This window comes from Anguilla anguilla, chromosome 10, assembly GCF_013347855.1.
Source record: "Anguilla anguilla isolate fAngAng1 chromosome 10, fAngAng1.pri, whole genome shotgun sequence".
In the NCBI taxonomy this organism is placed as follows: domain Eukaryota; kingdom Metazoa; phylum Chordata; class Actinopteri; order Anguilliformes; family Anguillidae; genus Anguilla; species Anguilla anguilla.
The window spans coordinates 33,738,114-33,762,870 of NC_049210.1; the positions used below are offsets into that span (position 1 = coordinate 33,738,114).

General features: G+C 42.8%; 1 protein-coding gene across 2 annotated transcripts in view; it reads right to left on the reverse strand.

The window, feature by feature from the left end:
* The window catches only part of LOC118206781 (EGF-like repeat and discoidin I-like domain-containing protein 3), a 149,536-nt gene that overhangs the window by 108,466 nt on the left and 16,313 nt on the right, over positions 1-24,757 (reverse strand). Inside the window, exon 2 of one of the 2 annotated variants that reach the window (XM_035379847.1) lies at positions 15,456-15,530. The exons of the other annotated variant lie outside the window; for it this stretch is intronic. Coding sequence (XP_035235738.1) covers positions 15,456-15,530 — 75 coding nt within the window. The remainder of the gene's footprint in view (positions 1-15,455; positions 15,531-24,757) is intronic. 2 annotated transcript variants of the gene reach the window in all.

The following is a 24,757-nucleotide window of genomic DNA, read 5'->3' on the forward strand; positions in this document are numbered from 1 at the left end:
CTTTAACGATATGCAAGTGTTTGTGGCCCCAGTGCCTCAGGCCTGTCCACAGGGAAAGGCTGTCTTTAAATTAGAAGCAGAAAGGCTTTGCTTAGACAACCCTCGCTGCTGGGCTGCACCTTAGAGCAGGGGACAGAAAAATGAGCTTTCTCATGCATTAAAAAAAATAAAAAGACTAAGGTTTTCTGGTGTTTGATATTCCAGCCGCCCTGCTCTCCAAGATATTGCTTATACAGGACGTGCAAACAGATACCTATTGAGGAAGGATGTGAGGAACACATCTTTTCGTAATAATGTGCATTCACTCTGCATGGATATACATGCACACACACATACACATAAATACACATGCACACACACACACATACACACGAACACATGCACACACACACACACACACTCGCACACACACACACAAGCACAGACACACACACGCACAAGCATGGGCACATACACACACGCATACATACACGAGCACAGACACATACACAAGGACGCACATGCGCACATACACAAGCACAGACACACACACACACAGGATATGAGTTAGTATGTGACCTCCTCAGGCAGAGGAACAGAGATGAGCCCCGCTACAGGCCATTCCTTCTCGCCAGCGCCCGGCCGCGGCATCCGTGTCTGTCAGCAGTCGGCTAATTTCGCCACAGCGCGCTTTAACGAGCCCTCCGTCGCCGCGGCAGCAGGTGCCCTGAAACCGCGGCAGATGTCGCCGTCGCAGGTGAAACTTTGACTTTTTTCGGACAGGCCGTCTGCCGCAGGAGCCGGACAGGGCCGCGACTTTGGCCAGACCCCAGCGCCGCCACATTAGCTGGTCTGTGCTCTCGTCTCCCTGGGTCTCCTTCTCCTCATCTTGCTGACGAATGGGGGGAAGCACAGCCGAACTGTGAGTGCGCCTTCACTAGGACTGATTGAGAAGAAGCACCAATTTAAAACCCTCTGGCTTAGTGAAGGGAAAAAAATAGGAGCCCTGCTGGACCCCAAATCCTAAGTATGTGCACCCCATAGGCGGTTTCACCCTGCTCCAAATGGACAGGAAGCAATGAAATGTGCTGGGAAGATTCTAAGAAAACTAGGACTAATGAGAAAGTCCATAAAACACCGCATTATTGTCTTGCCATGCACATAAATGTATTTCCCATATTTTTCATAAATAGACAATGCCGAATGCCTTGATGCCTTGAGTTATTACTTTTCTCATTTCTACGAAAAAAACAAAAAAACAAAAAGAACAACAGTTCTGTTCTTCACTGCAAACATCTAAATCTGTTCAGACAATATGGAACTAAAAACCTATTATCACTTTTCAGTAGGGCGTTGTCAGGTTCAAGGAATACTTATGAAACATCCACATTTTTGGTGGTTTATTCAATAAGCGATCAGACATTTTCTTTGTGCACTGCAATGTAATTTCCTGACAAGCATCAAGTATGCTGGCATCTGGGCATGCGGCTTTTCAAAAACTATGGGCTTTACGATCTCTTTGCCGGAGTTCCTGGTGACCACGCTGAAACCCAATTAAAAATTGGCTTCCCTGTTTTCACTGACGCCATGTTACTGTAAATATTGGTTCCGCCCACATTGTTTTCCCTCTTTTGGCCAGCAGACATTGGATACGGTAACCAAGGTGTGAACACGGCCGTGTCATCGGTTTTTGCTTAAGATGCACAAGATTCTGCTGTCTGTTAAAGCACAGAGCTTTTCGTGGTGTCACATCGCTAATCATAGTATGACTCCTGGCTTTGCACATAGTGCTGCTCTGTAACAGTCTTTTCTGAGTAGCTCACTGTATGACACACAGTGTCAGCATGGCACGCTAGCTGCTAACAAGTATATTTCCAACCAAGAATACAGCTGTCCTCTTTGCTCTCTTTACATTAATTTAATGACCAGGGGGAAAGCACATGAATATACTTATTGAAAAATGTATTGAAGGTATTGAAAACCTTTCAGATTAGAACGTGAAATTTTGCTAGTGCCCACTGTGTGTGTTTTCTGCACAGCGTAGCTAATAAACGGATTTTTACGACACAGAGAATTCCACGGAATGGAACTAGCCTTTACTGTATTGAGACTTATGGTAAGTTTGGTTTGCTTAATAAAGTGTCTCTGGCAGGATACTCACATAGTTGGCTCTTCTTGATGCGTTGCAAGAACTGAACTATCTTTGGCCATCTTTTCTGGCTTGAAACATAGCCAAGTGCTGTGACCGAGTTCCCGCTTTTACCACATAATGGAAAAACTATTACGTTTAATACTATTAAGTATTAAAACAAAAAAGAAAAAGGAAAACCCATTCAAATGTCCCCACTGTGATTCTGGAACAGTGTTAAAATGTCAAATTTACAATGAGAAATTATGACTGGTCCAATATCAAAATACGGCCTTTTCTTCTTGAGAAATTAAAGTCCTGGCTCACAGCTACCGCTTAGTAAAGGAGTCAGTGTTCTTCCTCCCAAACAACTACCCGCAGTCGCACAACCTAATCATCCCCTAGCACCTTACATTCAAAAAGCTATCATTTTTAAGATATGGGAGATGCATAATTACGTGCATAGGGGAGTTTGGTAATTAAGATAAGATAATACTTTATTATCCGGAAAGTTGTTAACATGGAAATAACAATGTCCCCTCCCTAAAAGCAATACTTACAACCTCAGAGTAAAAAGAGTTTAAAAAAATACCTTATTGGCCTCACAGATATGTTACTTACCTTCATTCAGAACATAACTTAAAGTTATATGTGTTAAAATGGTGCAGTCCTGCTTTCAGCTTTAAACACCAGTAGCTGTTACAAATAGCATAGGCAGTTGCAGTAATATTATTCATCAAAACTGTCAATGTTGAGAAACAGCCATGTCAAAGGCGTGCTTTTATTCTTATTGCCAATTGCTTTAAGAGTCGGTTTCAATGCGCCAGCCGCAGGTATTTATTTACATAAATATCTTGATCTTTTCATCAGCTAAACGTGTTATTTACGCGCCCAGGCTCCCAGAGCGCGACTCGGCGCTCGGCGTGAGCGATTCGGGCCGATTTCTATTAAAGCCATTTAATGGTCTGTGTCAACATGATTCACATCAGTGTAATCTAATATGCCTGTGTGAGCCCGGCTCGGGAGCTCGGCCCTCTTACCGCAATTATATTAGCCTCCCGCGCCGCTTCGCGACGAACGACCGGCCGGCTCCGCGGCTCCCTCGTTCCGTTACGTTCGAAAAGCCACTCTCGGGAAAAATCGCCGTTCCCTCCTCACGCGAAGCTCGCGGCGGCGCGTCGGAAAATACGAAAAGCCGCTTCGTTGTTGCGGCGCGTCCGAAATGGTCCGAGCCGCGTGGCGTTTCGATTAAAACGTATTAGTCACAGTGCGACAAAAGTAGTGCCAAAAGCAAGAAGTAAAAAAAGTAACAAACAAACAAACAAACAAATAAATAAATAAATAAATAAATAAATAAATAACCGTGGCCTATTTTCATACATCAAACACAAAAATAACACAAAAAAACTTTCATTTCATAAAAGGTGAGTCTTATATTCTCATAATTTTCTACCCAGTCCATTGTTCAACCATCGATTACTCATCTGGCTCATAATTATAGTTGTAGCATACCATTTATAAAGCCTGTATGCTACCACTGATGCGATCATTGTAGCATGTTTTTGCACCTCTGACAATGGATACCCAAAGTCAGGTAAAAAAGCAGCAATTGCAGGTGAAAAGTACATTTTATAATTTCTATGATTGCTCTTTGAAGTAGATTGAAAATGCCCATCGGGAATCTCAGTGAGAGAATTCTGAGCTGAGACTAACCACAACACAATGATCCATGTTGACAGAAGTGCTTTGCCTTGTTTCTTTGACTGTTTTCGAAATTACCATTTAAATTCCCTTTCTCACCAAGCTGTTTAAAAGAAGTGAACTGCACTCCCATTGACAGTTTTGACTGTAGAATTGATTAATAAAAAGGACCTGTAGAAGTAATTATGAGTCAGCAGCTCTATTACCTGCGGTCAAATTCCCTTTCCAAATCACAATAATTCATAAAAGCAGAGAGCATTTTTCAACATGGCTGCTTTTAATCTTGAATCGATCACAAAGCACAACTTCAAGGTAATCTACCAACACATGCTGCTCTCCTCCTAAACTTTGAAAGAAAAATAAAATGGAAAATTAATAACAGAAATGTCTAATAAAATATTGGTGACAGCCCTGATATAAAAGCAGGTTACATTTGATATAAAATTCATTTTATTCTATAGGCAAGCTCCCAAATGCAAGCTCTCAAATCCCCGTTCCTGCAGACGACGCCATGAACATCAAAATGATTTTGTCAGCGCTGAAATGTTCACTCCACCTGCCTCTCACATTTCCGACTCTTTTTTGATCACGTGACCAACACAACGGGAGGCTTACCGGGACAACAAACGCGTCACTCAAACGAATCGCGGGCTAGCCCTGCCTGGTGCGGGGCCGATAAGATTCGGGCGCCGCGGCGATTGCCTCGGTCCGAGGGGCAGCCGGTACGGAGCGCACCTGTGACGGGTCTCATCCGAGTCAGCGAGACCGTACCGGCGCAGGTGCGTGCGCGAGATAGCCGGGCCGCGCACGACACTCGCTAACAAGCCCCTCCTCCCACTTGGGCATGCCTACGCCCACTCTGCGCCTCCTCATCTCGCCCCTTTAGCCGCTAATGGAGACGTTTCGGCCATTGTATCGGCAGAATGAATTAACAATGCAAAAAATGACTTTTGACAAATATCTGCTGTTAAATTTCAGGTTTTATTTTCAAATGTTTCTTACTCTATGAATTACACAAAGTGCTGGAAAAGGATGTAATTACTTTGTGATTATTGTAATTTACTTACTGTATGAGTTACATGAAGTGCTGGAAAATGATTCAAATACATTATTATTATTATTATCATTAACTGCAGTAGGAAGCAGACAAGCACATTCTCTTTATAGGTATAGCTGCCATTCCTTCCTGCAGATCGGAGGACGCCTGCAAGTAGACTGCAGGTAGATTGTATGCAGACTCCAGGTAGACTACAGGTAGACTGTATGCAGTTGCAGGTAAACTACAGGTAGACTGTAGTTAGACTGCAGGAGGCTACATTTAGACTGCAGGTATACCTCAGACAGACTATGTAGACTGCAGGTAGACTGTATGCAGGCTGCAGGTAGACTGTAGGCAGACTGTAGGAAGACTGCCAGCTCGCTCTTTGTCGGCAATATGACTACTGATTATACACCACCTTGCAGGGCTGCCAGCTAAAGTAGGTCAGGATTTGTCAGCGGCAGGTTATTATTATTATTATTATTATTATTATTATTATTATTATTATTATTAATAATAATTTTTTATTTATTTATTTTTTGTGACAGTAATTTAGACTCAGTCAGAAACAGGGAAAAGTTCTAAGCATGTATCAGTTTGAGTCTGTGTTTTGTGCGGCTGTTTTAATATGAGCGGTTCCGTCTGGAATCTGCAGCTGGAGTGAGCAGCGAGCAGCGAGGAGGCACTTAGTGTTCACGCTTTTGGGCAGAAGACACGGCGCGGTTTCCATTTTCAGGTTCAGAGCCGTTATTAAGGTGGAAAACAGTTCTTCCCTGGGGTGCGCAGGTGGCTGGCGTAGCCATGGTGAGCGGCAGTGCGGTCACGGTAACTGACTGCGTCGCATGGCCCTGCGTACGGTGCTGAATTACCCAATTAAAATGTATGAATGTCTTCTTTGGGAGGTTACTTTCGTGTGAATTTTGATATCAACAGTACTGCAGACTTCAAGAAAACCTTCAATCATGTTATTCACGGAAATTGTGTGTCACGTTCACAAATGCATCCTGTCATGCCTATATTGCATTACTATTACTATTATTATGATTATTATTATTATTACTAGTAGTAGTACTAAGTAGTAGTAGGAGTAGTAGCTTGGTACCCCCCGATTTTATGGACAAATGTTAATATACTCCCCATGTACTTTATTCAACTTGTATGCATGGGATGCACTGCCTATTGTGTCCAGATGTAAGATCTATTCATTGCAATCAAAACAGCAGGTGTTTAGCGAGCTAGGAGCCAAGGCGGTGAGAGAATTTAAGCATCACATGGCATTTCCATCTCCCTTCTACTCTACTGACGTATGTGACTTCTACCAGGACAATGGGCCCTTATGACTAACGATTGCCAAATGCTCACCCTCAGTTTGGAGTCTAATTTGCATCATGCACAGGAATACACTCTTACACACCTCACACATATTCATGAGGAATAATAAGCTTTAAGAACTCAGGTCCAAAATCAATCTAGCCTCAGAATGCTAGTTCTTTTCATATGAGAAATATATTACATTGTTCAATACCATAACACAGTTGTCTGAATAGAAATTAAATGATCGACTCCTTCCTTGTAAAAGTATACTCAACTATAGGAGATAGCAGTTATGGAGGGGCAGAATCTGGGTTTTACTTTAACGGTTGGTGATTGTCCAACAGGGCCTCAGCCTGGAAGGTCAATTAAGAGGAATTAGTACCAGTGTTGAGTCTTGGTGCCAAAGGAAGATAGGAACCAACTGACCAGTAGAAAAGCAGAACCCTGACAATGAACAACAGCAGGAGACCTAGACGGCTGTACCCAGCGAATGCTCCAGGGCCCATCTCTACCACCCCAGTGCCTTAAGGCCACATCTTCATCGTGTAATGCCTTCAGGGTAGATCTTCACTCCCCGAACGCCTTAAGGGACACAACACCACCCACGTATCTCAAGGCCACGTCTCTATCACCAGAACGTCTCGAGGGCAAAGCTCTGCTAGCGAAATCCCTTTAGAGAGAATTTCTCCCTGCCAACTGCCTTTAAGGTGCATTTTTGGCAGTCAAATCCATTAGGTTGGCACATCTCAGCTAGGTGAACGGCTCGTACTGTAAATAACCCAAGCGATGCAGTAACAGGAGCAGCTTAGCTATTGCTAAAGGCTATGGATTTATAGCTTGGGCACTGATGCTCTGTTGAAAGAGGGCAGTATAATTGCATGAGCTATTAAAACCTGTCTTTAATGACAGAAATCCCATAGTCACCCTTGTAAAATTATTCATCGTGTAACTGCATTTTTTTTTCTTCAGCTAACAGCGTACTGATTCATGATACCAGGCTTGTTCCTGTGGTCACTTCAGACTTGTAAAGCATTTAAATAACAATAAAAACTACAGCACACAAAACTTTCATGGAAGACTTGCGGCCTTCCACACACAGAACTCAAGCATACTTGAAGGAAGTGCACTTATAATGGCCTTTTTAAGTGCTTTACTTATGCTTATCGCTGTGAAATAATGATGCTGCTGTGCATGGCCATGTTTTACGGATCTTCTAAGGTTTTATGTCGCAGATCCAATGAGAGGGGAAATTGCAGTTTTTTTTTTGGTGCGATTCATTATAATGACCTTGTTTCGTGACTCATTCCACATCACTATTCAGAATTGTGTGTTGAAAAAACTGAGCTTGCAGGACAGTAATCACATTAAATGCCATTTGTGAAAAAATTTGTGTAAACAAAATCACGAGTGACAAAAAACCTTAGAGTAATCCTACAGAGCCTGGTGTGTGCTTGCAATGCCAAACACTGTGAGCAGAATGCTGGGCTGAGAAAACATTTGAGTATGTCTTGCGTATGTCTTGTCTTCCCCTCTGTAACCGCCCCACACCTTCCCTGCCCACCAAAAACCCAATCAGCATTCGCAGTGGAAACTCGACAACTGTGTTTAATCTTTTTTCATAAAAGTAAAACACCACTAAAGTCAGTGAGAGCTGAAAAGCCGTGAAGTTTTCCTCCTCTGTAAGAAATGTTACTGAATGACAGTGTGTGCCGGATGGCCATTTATTTGCATGGAAACTATGAAATAGACAGGAAGAGTGGCTCTCAAATGGCTCTCTAAACAGTTGGGGCTGAGCCCTGTAATTCTGGCATTGCCAGTTTGAGTCTCTGCTCAGTCATTGGGCTGCCTTTCGCCCAGGAGCAGCATGGCCGGGAGACACAATAGGCCTCAAGCACACCGGGTAGTGCGAGCTTAAATTGGCCAGGGATCCTTCGGTCATCACAGCACCAGAACACCATAGTTACACGAACTTACGCTTGTAGAGAAATGCATTCACATCCCTGAAAACCTTTCACAAACCATTTTAGCCCAAATGGTAAACCGTGCTAATGATAACCTTACAGCTCCATCACCCGCATACTATCATTGTGTGTCACTTGGCCTTTTTAAGCTAAAGTGGCTTATTTAAGGCGCAGAGGAAATTAGCTAAGTACACTTATTTGTGCAAGGCTTTCTGCTAACTGCTCAATAAATGCCAGTGGGGATGTGCTGGTTTCCAAGGGACAAAATAAAAAAAAACTGAAAACTTGCCACCAAAAGTCCTTAAAGCATAACTGACAGAGAAAACCCCTTTTTAATAGCTTTCCCAGCCCTTAGGAATGAGACAGATGTTACTATTTGCATAACCGTCCGTAGGTTTCAGGGGCATGCCTGTGCAGTGCATGCTGGGAAAAGCCAGACTGTTCAAACCCTTGTCCTTGTCTCATACTTCCTTTTATTAGAAACATTTATTAAGCTAAAACATCCAGAGAAGCTCAATGGGAGATAGGGAACAGAGGTAACCATAGAGAACTTCTTACATTAATGTACCCTTTAAAAAAAAAAGGTTGGAGCCAAAGGATCTAATTCTCGGCCTTGCGATATTACAGCTTCATCTGATTGTGTTGGGGGCGAAACGAAGAAGCAATGTTCGAATGCTTCATTAAGGAATCCAAAAGCAATCTCACACATTCCTCAAGCCTATTATTTATCGCAGCGGCAAGGCTGACATCATTCTTTACCCGGGTAGGAAGGACATGCGTGAGCCTCCAGGGACGCCTCAGTAATGCGATTTCTGATGCATTTTCTGAGCAAAATACAATATCTTGGTGCTACTTTGTGCTTAGCACTACGCCTCTATTACTTGTACAAAAAGGAAAATTAATTGAATTAATCAGAGAGGGGATTCGCTGGGGGAAAACAAACCCTCGAGTTGCAGACCTGCATCGCCATTTGACTTTGGGCCCCGTTACTTGAAGTGATGGAAGTAGGAAAGTGTGGGTCACTCTCCTTCGGAATGTGGCTTGTCTGGTTTTTGTGAAACATACTGGTAAAAGTTTAGTTGTTTCTCAGCATCATTTTGATAATGATGTCACATTCTTTTGAATCTTTTGTGTATGATATGTGAATAAATGCTTTTTTCATGTTTAAAGTATCTTTAATGAGATGTATCTTTCTCTGCCTTTTTTGACAGGATTGTGGATCTTTTAAGACAGAACTGTCGACAAACAGATTTAAATGAAAAGGTAAGCAATCATGGGATAGAAAAACTGGCTATTGAAATTAAATCCTGATATCTCTGATTTTTGAGCTGTGTTCCTGTTTACAAAATTTGTGTGCGTGTGTGTTCTCTGTTGCCGTGGAAATATTCACAGGTGATCTCAAGGTTTATACAGCCAAAGAACTGGTGTGACTTTTCTTTTAGTAAACAAGTGGTGCTTGTCTGTGTTTAGCTGGCAAATGTCAAACGGAGAATGTAGAATGAGAGGAACCGCATTGTGTGTACAGAGCAATGGCACTGCCTGCCGCTGTGCTGGTGACTTTTACCTGCCTTATCAGTCACTCCACTCCTCTACTGTTAACGGCAAGCCTGATTAGCCAGTCAGTTGCCATACCTACGCTACACCCCGCCCACTCTGCTCCCACACATCCCCTTAAATCCTGCTCTTGGTTTAAGTTGATTACGGTTAGGACAGTTAAAAATGTAACACTTACAGTTAGTTTACTTGAGAATGACTGAAAGAAATGTAACCATCACAGTTCAAATGTACAAAGCAAAACAATTTATATGAAATGCATCAACAGGGTGCTAGGCTAACTGTACTTCCACTGGACTGCATTATTTTTGACTATCTGTCATGTCACTGTTGTGGGAGGTCCTCCTGTGCAAGGAACAGTGCTGCTGGAGTGTTAAACTTCATCCGATGCCCTGGCCCATGAACCAGGGATGAGTTTACATACTACAGGCTACACAATATTATAGGACTCCGTTTAGGGGACAGTTGACCTCACTGACAGCAACAGTGCCTGTGGAGGTGTGGTGTCATGTTAGGAGGAACCAACGCAGAGCTAACCCAAGGAGCGCTGTCCAATTTAAATCCCCCTACCCACAGAGGGATCAATAACTTCCTGCCAAGCACTTCTCTCTTTGAGAAACCTACTCATCTGGGAGCCCACAAATATCTAAAGTCTGACTGTGTAGAAAACAAGCTAGAGGGAATGAATTGAAGCTTTCTGTGGGATAAAGTGAAACCATTCTTTCTCCATCACTGGTCAGATACAGGAACAAAGTCCTGTTTACCCAAAGGCTGCTGAGTAAAGCTGTCATTGTAAAAGCAAGCTGGCGCCTGACCCTGCAGAAATCCCGAGAAAAACTCAAAAAGCCACAAGGATTCCGATGCCATCCGCTTAACGTAGCTGGAAAATAAGGTTTTTCTATAAAACGTCTGACCTCTGCCAGTGTCGCTGAATTCACCGTTCAGTCAAACTATGCGCTTCTGTTAGCCCAGTCACTATTCATTTCTGTTTTAATGTCTTGCCAGGACCACAAAAGTGGCTGTCTAAGCCATCCGCAAGATATTGGCTGCCGCGTTAATGTGAAGGCTCGTAACCCACACTCTACAAAGCTCTGCATTCTGTGAGCCACAAGTCCTCCGAGCCCTGTCATCTGGCTCATATCAGAGCCCTGAGCACGTGGCACATCTTATGGTCATTCATAATGCAGAAAAAGCTAAATACGTTAGCTATAGCATAACTCGTGGCCCTATTTTTCTCCTCCTCTGGTTTCCTTGGAAAGGTTTCACTGCACCAAGTAATTGAACCGAACCCACGGGATTTGATTCGCTGGTGAAAATGTGTGAAATGCTTTGAAATTCTTATCTCTCTTTCTTGCTCTGAGAAGAGAACTCCTGACTCAGGGTGAGTGCAGATGGAGCTATGTGCAACTCTGCACTGAAGGAAAAAAATGAAAGAAATAAATTCAGTTCTCTCAGAAGAAGGAAAAATAAGTCAAATCTAACCGATGGGAGAAAGAGTTGATGTCTCTGTCCTGTTAAACATTTGAGCCTCGCTTCAAACGTATCTTTTTCTGGCTACAGGCGTATTTTCCTTTTCGATCAATATGTTTTTACATGTGCTTTCATGTGCCCTGCCAGAGTTATTTGAAGCCAGCGTGAATGCGCTTGATAGCGATGCGAATCACAGAACAAATCTGTTGGCACGGTTCCATAGAGTCAGATCAACAGGGCTGCAAAAATAGTTTAATAGTTTTATAATCGTAAGGCATTACAAAAATGCACAGTTGACTTCACATGACAACTTCATGTGCCAAAAAAATAGGCTAATTTTAGCATGTGTAACACGGAAAAATATCTGCCTGAATGCTATTCATACCCATTAAGTTTTCACACATCAAAGTCACAGTTCCTTACGGAAGGACAATTCGACTGGGTAACTTTCATAGTTAGTACAATTTGTACACACATACAAATAAGCACAACTGTTGTGAGAACTTTACAGTGTTTTAGAACATAACAAGAATAAATGACGTTTCTCTTTTGCTTTTCACTGTTTTAGTTTTGTTTGTTAGCGGTACACATAAAAAACGCTCGAAGCCCGAATTCTTCGCTCACTAATGACAAGAATCACCACAGGGGTGAAAAGGAGACAGGCTTGAATCGCCCCACTATCTCTGCTGTTATACTGCTTTATGGAGCTGAGATGAGTATTTCCCAGTGACAGCTCAGCAGGACCGTGTTTTTCTGCAGAACCCCAAGGATGCCGCTGGAACGTTTTTTTGGCTACAAGCTAAAATACACTTCTGGTCAAAACTGACAGTTCTGATCTGACTGACAGCGGAGCTTATTATCATCGAGTTCACTGTCCTCGAGTTATTCTAGTTATTTACTTTTCATTTGTGTTATTGTACCAGGCATCTTCGCCATATGTTAGAACCCATTCGCTGTTTACTTGTTCATTGACAGCTCTCATGCCGATAAAGTAAACGGCAAGTAAACATGCGATAACCGAGCTTCACCCGTTTCTCACTGTGTTTTCTCGTACTGTTTCCATCTTAATTCTCAAGAGTGACTTCTCCTATCTGAAATGGATACATAACCCCTAGGGAAAAAGCACTGCTTTTCATAAGCATAGTGCATCATTCTGCATATTCGCCCTTACCTACTATAAACCGACACAAAGGCTGTGAAAGTCCCACCACCTTAAAAATTCCTCATGGGTATGTTGACAACTTAAGATGAAATAGCATCCTCAAACAGTGAGCATACACCTGAGAATGTTATGTTTGTATAAGACATTGTAGTTTAAAATAAAATAAAATGGACCGAAGGCTAGCCATCTGTCCATCTTGGCAGTATTTTCAATCTAACATCGGAAAATAAATTTTAGCTGCAGAGGTGAAACAAAGTGAGTATGAATGGGATCTAGAGAGCATGGACAGTCAAATCCATAATGTTTTTTTGTTCTTTTGTCTTCTTTTTGTTTTCATCATTCACCAGCAGAACTCCTCAAAGAAAGCTTTCTCAAGTGTGACTAAATGGAATTGATTCTGGTCATTTCTTTTTACACAGCAGGGTCCTAGATTGACAGCTGGCTAATTTACAGTTATTTTGTCACTCTTCCTCTGTCATTTAAACTTACATTATAGCATAGCCACCTGTGGTCCTGCTGGTTTCATCAAAATAGAATAGTAATTTCGACTGACCAAAACCGATTAATTAAGAAAATGATGTAATTGATACTGTTACACTGTTATCAGCTTAGAGGCACTGTTGGAGACAGTTACACAGTAGCATAATTCAGCATACACTAAACATGCTCAGTGAAACATCAACTTTCATTGAGTATGTTTAATTCGATCAGAGAGCATATTGCCTTCCAGTTTGTTATTGGTTTTGCACAAAGTTACACCAATATAAACTAAATGACAAAGGTAAAATTACCATAAACATTTATTGCATTAACTGTGAAACTACACAATGCAAGTAAGCAACACTTATTTTTTCATAATAATCAGCTGTAAAAGTAATTATGTGCTGAATTTTTAAACTTTTATAAGTTAAAATCTTTTATTATTCCGCCACAGAAAAATATTTCATTTCTTCCTAAGTCTGTATATCAACAATTTAATTTCAATATGCTAATTCATCACTGTTTTTTGCCAACAGCTATGTTCTGAAGGATTTTACTAATATCGGTATAAATATTACTTCACTATATACAGATTACAAACTATGAGTAATGCATCCTAGTCAGTTTATGACAATTGCACTGCCTCTGTACATGCAAGACAATCTTCCCCCAAGCCCAAATAAAAGTCTTGTTTCATATTTTCCCCATTAATTACCAAATAATAAACTTCAGTGGATGAAAAAATTGAGCCTATACAATGCAAACTCCTTGTAAATGTAAAAAGGTGATATATAGCATATACATGAATAATTTACATTATAACAATAATAAGCTATGTCTGCTTTCTGGAAAGAACATCATGTTCCCTGCATTAAATGCCATTAAATTGGCACAATTGATAAAATGGGAGATATCCTACTCCTCAGATTTTAAAGTCTCAGTATTTGGTGACGAACAGAGAAAGAGAGGGCTATCTGCACTAATTCAGGTAAAAAAATTTAAAAAAAGACTTGCTTAATTTGAAAACCTATAAAATTTGGAGAGCCCATCAAATGAAGTCCTCCCATGTGTCATATTTGAAATGTCCTAGAGTAATGCAGAACTGATTCACAGGAAAGTTCAAATTGCAAGGGATTTTACTTCTACCAAATGTAGACTTGTTTAGTCTGTTCCGCTTTAAAAATAACTGATCACCCAGATCACACAAAATAAAAATAAATAAAATATTCCCCCTCCTCTTAGCATCCAAAGGAAACCATATGAAGAGTCCACATGGGACAGAAAACCAAGGGAATTACATTGTTTTGAGAGATTTTTTTGCCAAAAGCTGTTGCATATGCCTACCGTTCTGGATCTGTTTTATTATGCATGTATGTCTAGCTGCCGAAGCTGCTGAAATTGCTATAGCAACAAGAGCACATGTGGTCAGGTCAACACCTTGGAAAGTTTATGCATGAATTTATTCAAGCAGTGCATGCCAATGAAAATATGAAGATGGTAGATATGGAAAACCAACAACAATAACAAAGGGACTTTCTCATTTCAACATCATTTTTGGAAGATAGGCGTATGCAAATTTGGGTGTTGGAGGGGGGTTGTCAGGGATGACCAAAAGGACGCGTCGTGTGTCAGGCGGACAGCTGCCGCGTGGTAGACGAGATCGCCGAACCACCGGAACTCCTCTCAAACTGACAGCGAGCGAGACATCCGCCTCCCAGCCCCCCCCCCCCCAGGGGAAAACACCTGACCACTGCGGTCCGCAACCGTCACGGGCCTGACATCCGCGGCAGACGCTCCCGCTACAAACCGCCGACACGCCGACACGCCAACGCGAGGCGACCGGTCACGCGCCCGCGGCAACAACCCGAAGGGGGGGGGTCACCGGCGAGTGAGGCGCTGACTTAGGGTCACGGATTGACGGGTGCATGGGTCGACGGTTTCTGACAGTACAGTGTCTCGCTTTGGGGGGGGGGGGGGGTGTTGGTGGGGTGGGGGGTGGGGGGGTAGACGAGTATAAGGAGGCCTATGCGATAAAACCGGCGCTTTCCTCCCACCTGTGCACTACCACTTACTGTACCACCCTTCACAACACTACACCGCAAAAAAGACTGTCTTAAATCTTTTAGTCTCGTTATGCGATTTTAAATCTGATTTTTTCTCTTAAGTAGAAAATATTAGCTTATTTTAAGTTGTGTTCTGCTTTACAAGTGAAATTGCCTCACCACACGGGCAAATCTTGAAATGAGTGAAATTGTCTCACCTTTATCAGGGGGGGGGGGGGGGTGCCTGCAAGTGGAAGACTACTTGAATGGTATAGGTCTTCAGCACCAAATCTCATTTACCCTGAGAGTGACAGAACCAAAGGTGCACTGAGCTCGCTCTGCCTGAAAAATTCAGGAGCTCCCAAGTCACTGGCGTGCGCTCTGCCAGAAACGTACGTCAGAGCTGTCTGAGGCAGAAAAGGCTCCTGCGGCCAGTGCTCATGGTCAGTCTCCCCGAGTGAGGACTACAGATACGCAAACACAGGGCAACCTCAAGTGAGAGAGATAAGATATTAAGTGTAAACTTAAGACTAAAACTCTGGTCAAGATTGTCTCATTTTCTGTTTTTCGCATTGCTGCACACTGGGGCCCTGTGAAGCCGGGGGGGGGGGGGGGGGGCCCACACATGCGAATGCCTGGTCTGCCAGCGCCGTGAAGCAGGCCCCCCCGTTCGCACATGGGCTGGGCTCACACACCTCCCCTGCAACAGACAAGACAAGAAGGAGGTGGGGGGTGGAGGGGGGGTGGGCTTAAAGAACTGAGCAAGTATCTAAAAAAAAAGTCCTTCCACCCCCGCCCCCCACTCCACAACCAACCGGCAGAAAAAACATATACAGAAGAAGGGATTTGACTGACTGCCAGAGAGCTGGAGAGCTGCTGGTGAACCAAACCAGCGACCCCGATTTAATTATCCGCCCTTTCATCAGACTGGAGATGGAGGCTGGGCTAGATTATTAAAAAATATTCCACCCTTCCTTCCTCTGGGGTTTTTGTGATTGGAATGGCAGACTTTTTTGGGCAAATCTTTCCAGTGAAAAGAAAGAAAGCTGAAGGTTTGTTGGTTAACATATCCTGGTAACAAAAGCAGGGCTTTACAAGTATCCTACAGGGAAAGGACGAGTTCTTTGTTTTCTTTTTCTTTCCAAAAAGAAAGTGCATGTAGTACGTTTTGAGTCGCCCTGGCGGATAATAGCGGGAGAAAATGCAGCAGCTGCTGGCGAAACGGCCATGTTTACGCAGGTGTTTCAGAAAGGAGGAGGGTGCTGGTAAAAGCTGGGGAATGTACAGTAAGGACAAGACCCCGCTCGCCTACGCTCGGTCCGTCTCTCAAAAAAAAAAAGATGAGACACTACGTACACTATTTTATGGACTGGACAAAGGAATGGGACCCCGCCAAGCGTCGCACAAGTGATTTGTTGAGTGGTCCAATTTTTGTGTTTTTTGTTTTTGTAATAATAGGTGGTGCACTGCTTGCAGAAAGAGCAGATAGTACTCCAAGATCAGACAGTACTCCAAGGCATGCTGCAACAACAGCACTTTCCAGAAAGGTTTCCACAAGTGGTACAAATGAAAGCGAATCAAGGTTCCAAATAGTCAAAAGCAGAAAACGGAGTACAGACTTTGATCAACCAATGAGGGAAAAACTTGAGCAGACCCCAGAAAAAATGTCAAGAGTTTTACCGAGAAAAATTCAGTTTGTAGGCAACCATGATGTGTACGTGCCAATTCTCTGAACATCGGCTAACAGCCTGGAGACGATGTTCATTTAGCGAGAGAAAGATGATAAACGAGCAAGAATCGTGTGCAAAAAATGAAACTGCTCACATCTTTGGACAGCTGTCAGGGTTGCCGCATCGAGCAAGGCTAGGGTGTGACCAGGGATCAAACTCTGGCATGAAAAGTGAAGAATGGATGCAACATTCAAAGGAATTGTCTTCTGGATAGTCAAAGGATAAGGTTGGCGAAGATCAAAGGAAAATTCACTAGCGGCTCAAGAAGCACACACGTAACAGACAAGCAATGCGGTCTTAATAAGCTAGCACAAAGAGATAAAGAGATCAGGAAGAGAGCCAAGCAACAGGAAAACAGGAAACCAACACAAAGGAAGGACAAGAAAAAGAAAGGATGTAAATAATTCCTACAAGTTTGGAGACTTTACAATGGCAAAACCCACAGCAGGTGTTGATGACAGGGGAACAGGTTTGGAGTGAATACAAAGCTTCTCTCAGTACAGTCAAACCTGTCAAACTGAGGTATTTGCACTGACTAGGACACAACTTGAAAAATCTGAGAATTATAAGATGGAGGGTTAATTTAAGATTTTAAAAAATCATGTAGCTACCATATGTTATTATTGGATCACTGATTTTAACCAAACATTGTGTTTTGGTTGTTCAGCTTTTGACTGGTACAGACAAGCCTGCTATGGACAGTTCAGGGTAACCACACCCATTATGAAGTTCATGAAAGCTCACCCTCCCATCCCAAATGACTGTAACTAAAAGTCATCAGTAGCAGGATGCAACCGGTGTCATCCTGTTCGGTAGTGTGGGATTTGGAAATCCATGGTTCTTTGGGTTGCTAATGTATTACAACTTGCTAGCAACTTGCAACTTACAGTCAATTTTCAGTCACCTACACACTGTCTCTAGCTGTTGTCAGGTGAGAGAGGTGCCCTTCTTCCAAAAGGTAATAGCCCATCTTTATGTACTCAGTGTGCCTGGTTGTGTGACATAGTTGCCTTTGGCTTCAAGTGTACTGGAGGATTGTGTGCACCTTGCTCCAGGTTACCTATATGGGTATGGGTGGTGTACAGGTCAGCCGAGTAGGGTGTGCCCAACTGGTAATTAAGAAGAGCCTCGGCTTTGCAGACGCATTACCCCCATACTCATGATTTCTTCCTTCATCTTATTTCTTCCCTCGAATACTGCGGGAGGATTTATGAGTCACGGTAATCCATCTACCCGTGGCCTCTGAAAGCATTTGTCATGTCAAGCAGCGGGCAGAGTCAAGTTCTCCAAAGCCTGGCACCATTTCCAGTCCCCAAAAAAAAAACCACACTGCAATCATGGTGGATTTGAGCTGGAGCCAAGGCCCCGCGATCACCGCGGCCGCTACCGAGGGTGCCCTTTGGTCGCAGTGAGGAAGGCGGTTTCCCCTCGACGTGCGGCCACAAGCACGTGGAGAGTCACACAGCAGAGAAACCACACTCTCAAACGTAAAGACCAACTGCTGCCCTCCTGGTCTCTACTCCGAAAGCTTTCTGTCGCCGTGAAAGCCGTGTCCCCAAAGGCTTTGAAGAACTTTAAGCTGTTAAAGGTTCTAGAGCTCTTTTCCTTTGAGGGCTACCGCCTTCTGTGCAGCAAAAACGCTATCCTGAAATTGCTCAGTCTGATAAGTGGTTCAGTTGTGTCGAGACCATAGAGTATACAGGTGCACACCAAAACTCGATACCTCAAGATACAGCAGATAACTCAAAAGAGAACTCCCCACTCTCAAAAAAATCTGACAAGCCCTTCAATGCATGCTGCATTGTGACCAAATTTTGAAGGAAATGTCAAATTGTGCTGCTTGACAAGAGTTTCAGTGTGCTTGAGGCCTATTGAGGCTTTCACCACTTGATGTTAACCGAGCAAAAAGACGGTCCTCTATGTAGCATATGCCTGTCCTGATTTGAGCTATGCAATTGGCTCATTTGTCGCATGGGATGCGGTCGATCTGCAGAGTTATTGTTATTTCCTGTTTGTTTAGGTGTCTCTCGCATTGCCGCGTGTGCTTTCATGCAGCTCGTATATGTCAGGTTCCCTTGAGATGAGAATTTGATTAAATGTAGGTCATAAATAAATACCATATATAATGTAATGCAATACCGTGTATAATAAATACATATTGGGATATTTTTCCACTAGCTCACGGGTGTTATTGCGTGCAGTTTACAGTACCTCTGGAGTTAATCTTTTCATTGTGGAAGGGAGCAGCATTCCCATTTGAAATGAGGGTAAAGGGAAATTAATGCAGTAATGTGACTGTTAAGAATGCCGAAAACCCCAGGAGAATTCCTCATGGACAAAATTACCATTTGTTTGTCTGTTTGCTTTTTAGTTCGAGATGTTGTGCCAAATTGCCTAAAATGCAAAAACAGAATCAATACGGTGCCTAAGCACCCAGAAAAAGAGACATTTTGGAAAACTCCAAGGGAGGCTGGCAGCCATTTTTGACTTTGATAAGTGAATGCGGCAATCCATTCAAGAGAGACATACAACTCAATCCACAAAAGCTAAGGCGAGCACAGCGGAACATCTTACTGTTTTGTGGCAGCTAACCAAATTGAATGGTTTGCGGGTTATTTATGTCTTCAAAAAAGTAGAGCACTTTTCATTTGTCCAACAATAAGTAATGGCATTGTCATTGAAATTAGTGCTAAGGTTACTAGAGGAGTTCATCCAAAGGGTTAAATATCAAATATTCAGCCAAATCTTTGGTTCTGCACACACACACAAACACACACACACACACACACGCACACGCACACGCACACGCACACGCACACGCACACGCACACGCACACACACACACACACACACACACCAAAGCATAGTGACTGGAAGGAAATAGTGTATGAACCATGAACAAGCTTATTTGCAAATATTTGATACAGCCAAACAATCCATTTCCCAGCATTTGTGTTCTGTAAGCCAAGAACTATAAAGGCTGAAAATTGCGGATTTTCTCCCTCCCTGAGTCTAAGCGTGTAGCGATCATTTGCATGTCACTGATCCTTTAAGATATTCATATTAACGAGCATACAGAAATAGGCTGGCTCTTACTGTAATAAGGCCAGCGTGGAATTGTTACTGGTTGTGAAGATGTGACAATGTATGGTGTCTGCAACCATTTCTCCGTTTCTACCCTCAATAACGTATGGTCGTTTACTTGCATACAATCATCAGCGATGTCAACAGCATCAAGGTACCCAGCTACAATAGTCTGTTATAATACAGAAGTAGACATCCTTCATTCACAGTCTCTTTTCTTCAGCAGAGGACCAAGCATAACTTCCGCAAGAGGATACAGTATATGCTGTTCTAACTGGTCATTTTAGATGATCCGGTTTAGCTGTATCAGGAGTGTGTACAGCCAGATTATAAAACAGTTGTTTATTGTCATTTGGATTTAATTTGCGGAGGATATTAATTTATTTGTAACCCAGTTAACAGTTGTTTTAAACATGAAATCCACATCTGCTTGGAATACACGGGAGAAGACATGTTCTTTCATCCACACTTATCTGATGATTATTTACATGCACACACACAGCCAGCATGTATTCCTCTCCTCCATGGTCATCAGGAAAAAATACATGCTATCAGCATTAGCCCTCAGTCCATGGTTAGCGAGATTTCCACCTGTCAGGGCCAACCAAAGGTAAGGCCTGATTCTTATTCAGGAACAAACACTCACAGGCTGCAGCCAGATCCAGTCAATGGCAAATCAATCAGAATAATGGCGCCCGAAATACGGCTTTTCAGAGAAATGAATAACTTGTCATTTCGGCAGTCACAGGGTTGGGGGTGGGGGGTGGGGGATAATAGAACAAACGAGCCGATGCAATTAGAGCCAAAATGCTTATGATCAGCATTAGCCTTCAAGTGCTTTGAATCTTTGAAGTGTAGCTACTTCCACTGAATAAAGCAGAGCATGCATGTAAACCATCTCTGGCCTTCAAACGGCACTGAATAATAAAGAACTTCGCCTGCAGAAGCTTGGCGGGGCTTTGAATGCATTCTTTTGGCAATATATCAGAGAATATAAGAACAATGTTTTCTTAAAAAAAAATAAAAAGGGCCTTTCTTTAATGGCAGATTGAGACGTATCCATTATAATCGGACGGGATTCGTGAGACCTCCAAGCAAAGAATCTCTCGAGGACCAACAAGAATGATGACAGCAGCCAAAATCACAGCGGTTCTGCTTACTTAGTGGTGAGTTACTGGAACAGAGATGGAGGCCACCCTCTATGAAGCAGTCACAGAGGTATACACACAAGCATGTACATGCACTCATTCACACACACACACACACACACACACACACACACCAATTTATGCGCGCTCCAATGCAACCGCATGCATCAGTTACTGTAAATGCGTATCTGCATGCCAGAATGTGGAAACAGTAGCCCTCTGTTTCTGTATTAGATGGTTGTTCGAATTGCATGAGCTACTTACCAAGTAGCAGCCGTATTTGGCAATTGAGCTCGTGGACTGCAGGTTCACAGTGGTCTGTTTATTCACAGTTACGGCATCACCTATATCATGCTTCTCTGAGTTAATATTGTTGCTGGGGACCTTTTTATTTTCTCACAGATGGCCTGCTGGTCAATAACTAGTATTTACTACCATAGATCTAAGACCATAGATCTAGGGCGTACTATCTAGATGTACGAACACCCACAGGGTAATAACGCAGAAATATCCTTAGCATTTGTGAGCATGCAACCCAGAGTTACTCTACCCTACAAACACATTCAAGTCCTCCCATAATCCTCCAAATCAATATCACATATACAAACCCTATGTTACCATGCATCACTATTATCCTACATCCTAGTGAGAAGCCATAATGAGCATTAGGGTATGAGCTACATGAGCAAAACAATGTATATTTGCTGTAAAAATCACAGGTTCTTCAGACTCACAAGATACCCAACTCTTTTGTTCTTTCCATCACTTCTTAATGACAAGAGATTCTGGTTGGTAAAGGCATTTATTACTGTACAGTGTCAGTTGCCATAGCACTGACCTTGGAATGTTCTGAGTTTCAACATCAGTGGGAAAGAAATTTCAACTTTAAGAAAACCTTGCCTGAACAATCTGTGGTGAGATGCAGCCATTGCAGTCTGAAGAAACCTGTTCCCTAGTCTGTCACTGCCAGGAAAGAAAGTCAGTATTTTGTGTCAAGAAGAGTTCAGTAGTATGCACATAACAGCCAGGGTTCTACCAATATTTGCTCTTCACACTGACTTAAAAAATATCTGCAATTTCATTTTTCTCCACATTCACAGCTTAGTGACTTAGGCTGACGTCTTAAGCAACCACCAAAATGAACTGAACAAACTTTATTTGGGAAGAAAAATCCAAGAGTATTGTTGACTGAAACCACACCAAACCTGGCCATTAATAATACAAACTGGCTGTGTAACCCCAGTTCATTAAATATACATGAATCACACAAAAAAAGTTTTGTTGCTGTAATAGCTCAGCACTGCTCAAAGATGTCCACTGGTAAAATACTGCTGGCCCAGCCTGAGGAACAATACACCCTGGAGAGGAATGACTGTTGTGGGTTTCCTTCATTAGATCATGTCTGGGAACAGTTCCCCACTGCAGTATGTTTAGATGATATATTACACCTCCATTACTGTCTGGTTCCCATCATGATGAATATAATACATTTACGTATTTTAAAAAACGGTAACTTGGGGCAGGAGTGTAGCACAGGAGTGCTGTCAGTCAAAATCAGTTGCACCCAATGGAAATAAAGCTTCTCTAGAGAGAGGGAGAGAGCAGCTAATTTTCCCACCGGATGGAAAAAACTAAAGAGCTTTAAAGTTGCTTCCCCATCTAACAACTGTCAGAACTAGCACACCTAAGGGAAAGATCACAGAACAGAATCTTGCTCCTCTCTCAAACCAAGCAGGTCATGCTGATGGTATGTTTCTTACCAATAATTGTTCAGTACAAGCTAGAGAAACAGAACCAGACAATGCAAAACAGCACAAAAGACCCAAAATGCCGAATTGGGGCTGCTCTGTGTCCCTGATGTGCGGCGGAATGAAAATGATGAGGAACTTGTAGAAGCTTGGCAGACGGTGAAAATTGCTGTTGTAATACCAGAAAGCTAAATTTGTCTGGGAAAGAAATTTAAAAGAAAGCAAGATGAGACCAATGACTAGTGCCTACAGTGTGACACATCTGTGTCTAAGCACAAAGCCTTAAGAAAGCAATGACACCATGCACAGAAAAGCAATAGACACTGGCAGGAGCAGCTGGTCTCTCCTTAAAAACTCCCCCTCCTCCCTACAGTAGGCCAAAACATGCAAAAACAGGCCAGAGCCCTGCGTATCCAGGAGTGATGACTGGACCAGACTGCAGGCCGCGTGAGTGAAAAATACAGGATTCCAAATCAAATGCAAATGCAAAAGCCCACATATAGAAATGAGAACAACGCTATAGGCCTGCGCCAGCACGTACACATGCGCATACAGGCATAAGACTGGGATTCACGCAGATCAAACTTCTTCACATATCCAGGCCCTGCCCCACCACGTAACACACCAGGGTCTGTTGATCCAGGTCCAGATTGTTGCCACTATTCATTGTGCGCTTCTGACGAACGTAAACGGTGAAAAGCCATTGATGCCGTCAATTTGGCCTGATGCGAGATGAGTTACCGGAGAAGACGGTGAAAGTGAAAGAGAAGGACGGCGGGGCGTTTCGCCGACGAGCCAATTGATTTCTCAGTGGAAGTGCGGGCGACGTTAAATTGGCTTTAGCTCCGCTGATTAACACAAATACAGAGGCCTCGCAAAGGGGGGCAGGGCGACTCCCCTGCACAGCTTGCATATCAATGGCCGTTGAATGCCATGGATTACCGATCTCTGACTGAACGGGGCGCGTAACCCCGGGCCACTTCCTGTCATGTGACCCAATGTCAGTGACATCATTCGGTCAACGCGTGCACCCTTGTCCGTACGCTACCCATCGACAATTGTTTCATTCCTGTAAATGGATTCGGTTTTGCGCGCTGTACAGCGAAGATGCGTCTGATAGGCTAAACGTTGGTGACAAGCAACACATACTGTGCTTATAGGCACCACGATGTCTGACTGATGATAACCCTCATGTGTTAAAGGACAAATTTGAGCGCATAATTCCTGAAACAAGTAGATAATCCAAAAACATGGCAGCACTGAAACAGCCATCTTAAGCACCAGAAGACCAGCTTCAAATGTGAAGAACAACTTAATTTGTATTCATTTGCTCAATGAAGTAAACACGAAGACATTCAAACAGGGTACAGTCTTTCAACTAGACAGGCCTGTTGGAATAATCCAAGCAGTCAGCTAAATAATAAATATGTTACTAAGAAGAATCACAGGGTTAACAGCAAAGGCAATGGTTCTCAACCCTGTTCCTTGAGATTTACCATTCTGTGTATTTCCAATCCAGCTCTAATAAAGCACACTTCATTCAATGGCTAAAGATATCCTTGAGGTGCTAATTAGCAGAATCATTTGTGCGAATTATATATTATCTAAGTATATGTACATGTGCCCATCTCAATCTTTCATACTATAACCTTTTGTGAAACCTTATGGAAACTCTGGCCTTTATCTTATATGAAAATATACAAGCAATTACTACTGTTCAACTAAACGTCATGCATTTTTAAAACGATGTACAGTAGGATTATATAATATGTTATCAAGCATTTATAAAAGCATCATATTCTAAAGTACTGCCAAATGTCTCACAAATGTCTCGATAAATCACTGGCCAATAACACCCTCTGCAGAAGAAAAAAATGAGTTTCGATATGGAATCAGTTAAATGATCACTATTTCATTTCCAGCCTCACTCTCCTCTCGTTTTTCCATCGGATGTGCGTGTGTGTGTGTGTACATGTATGTGTGTGCGCATGATTGTATGTGTGTGTGTGTGTGTGTGTGTGTGTAGGCAGACCTCTTTCTACCGTCAGCTCCTGCAATGGAAGCGCTGAGAGTGTTGTAGTCTGTATTTCCGGTCACTTGTCTCCCCAGTACTGTCTCTGTGTCTGTGTTCCCTGAGCTGCTTCACTCCCCTGTACTTGTGTGATTTCACTATTCGGGTGGTTCCGGGTTTTCGTGGTTTCCCCCCTTCTTTCCAGT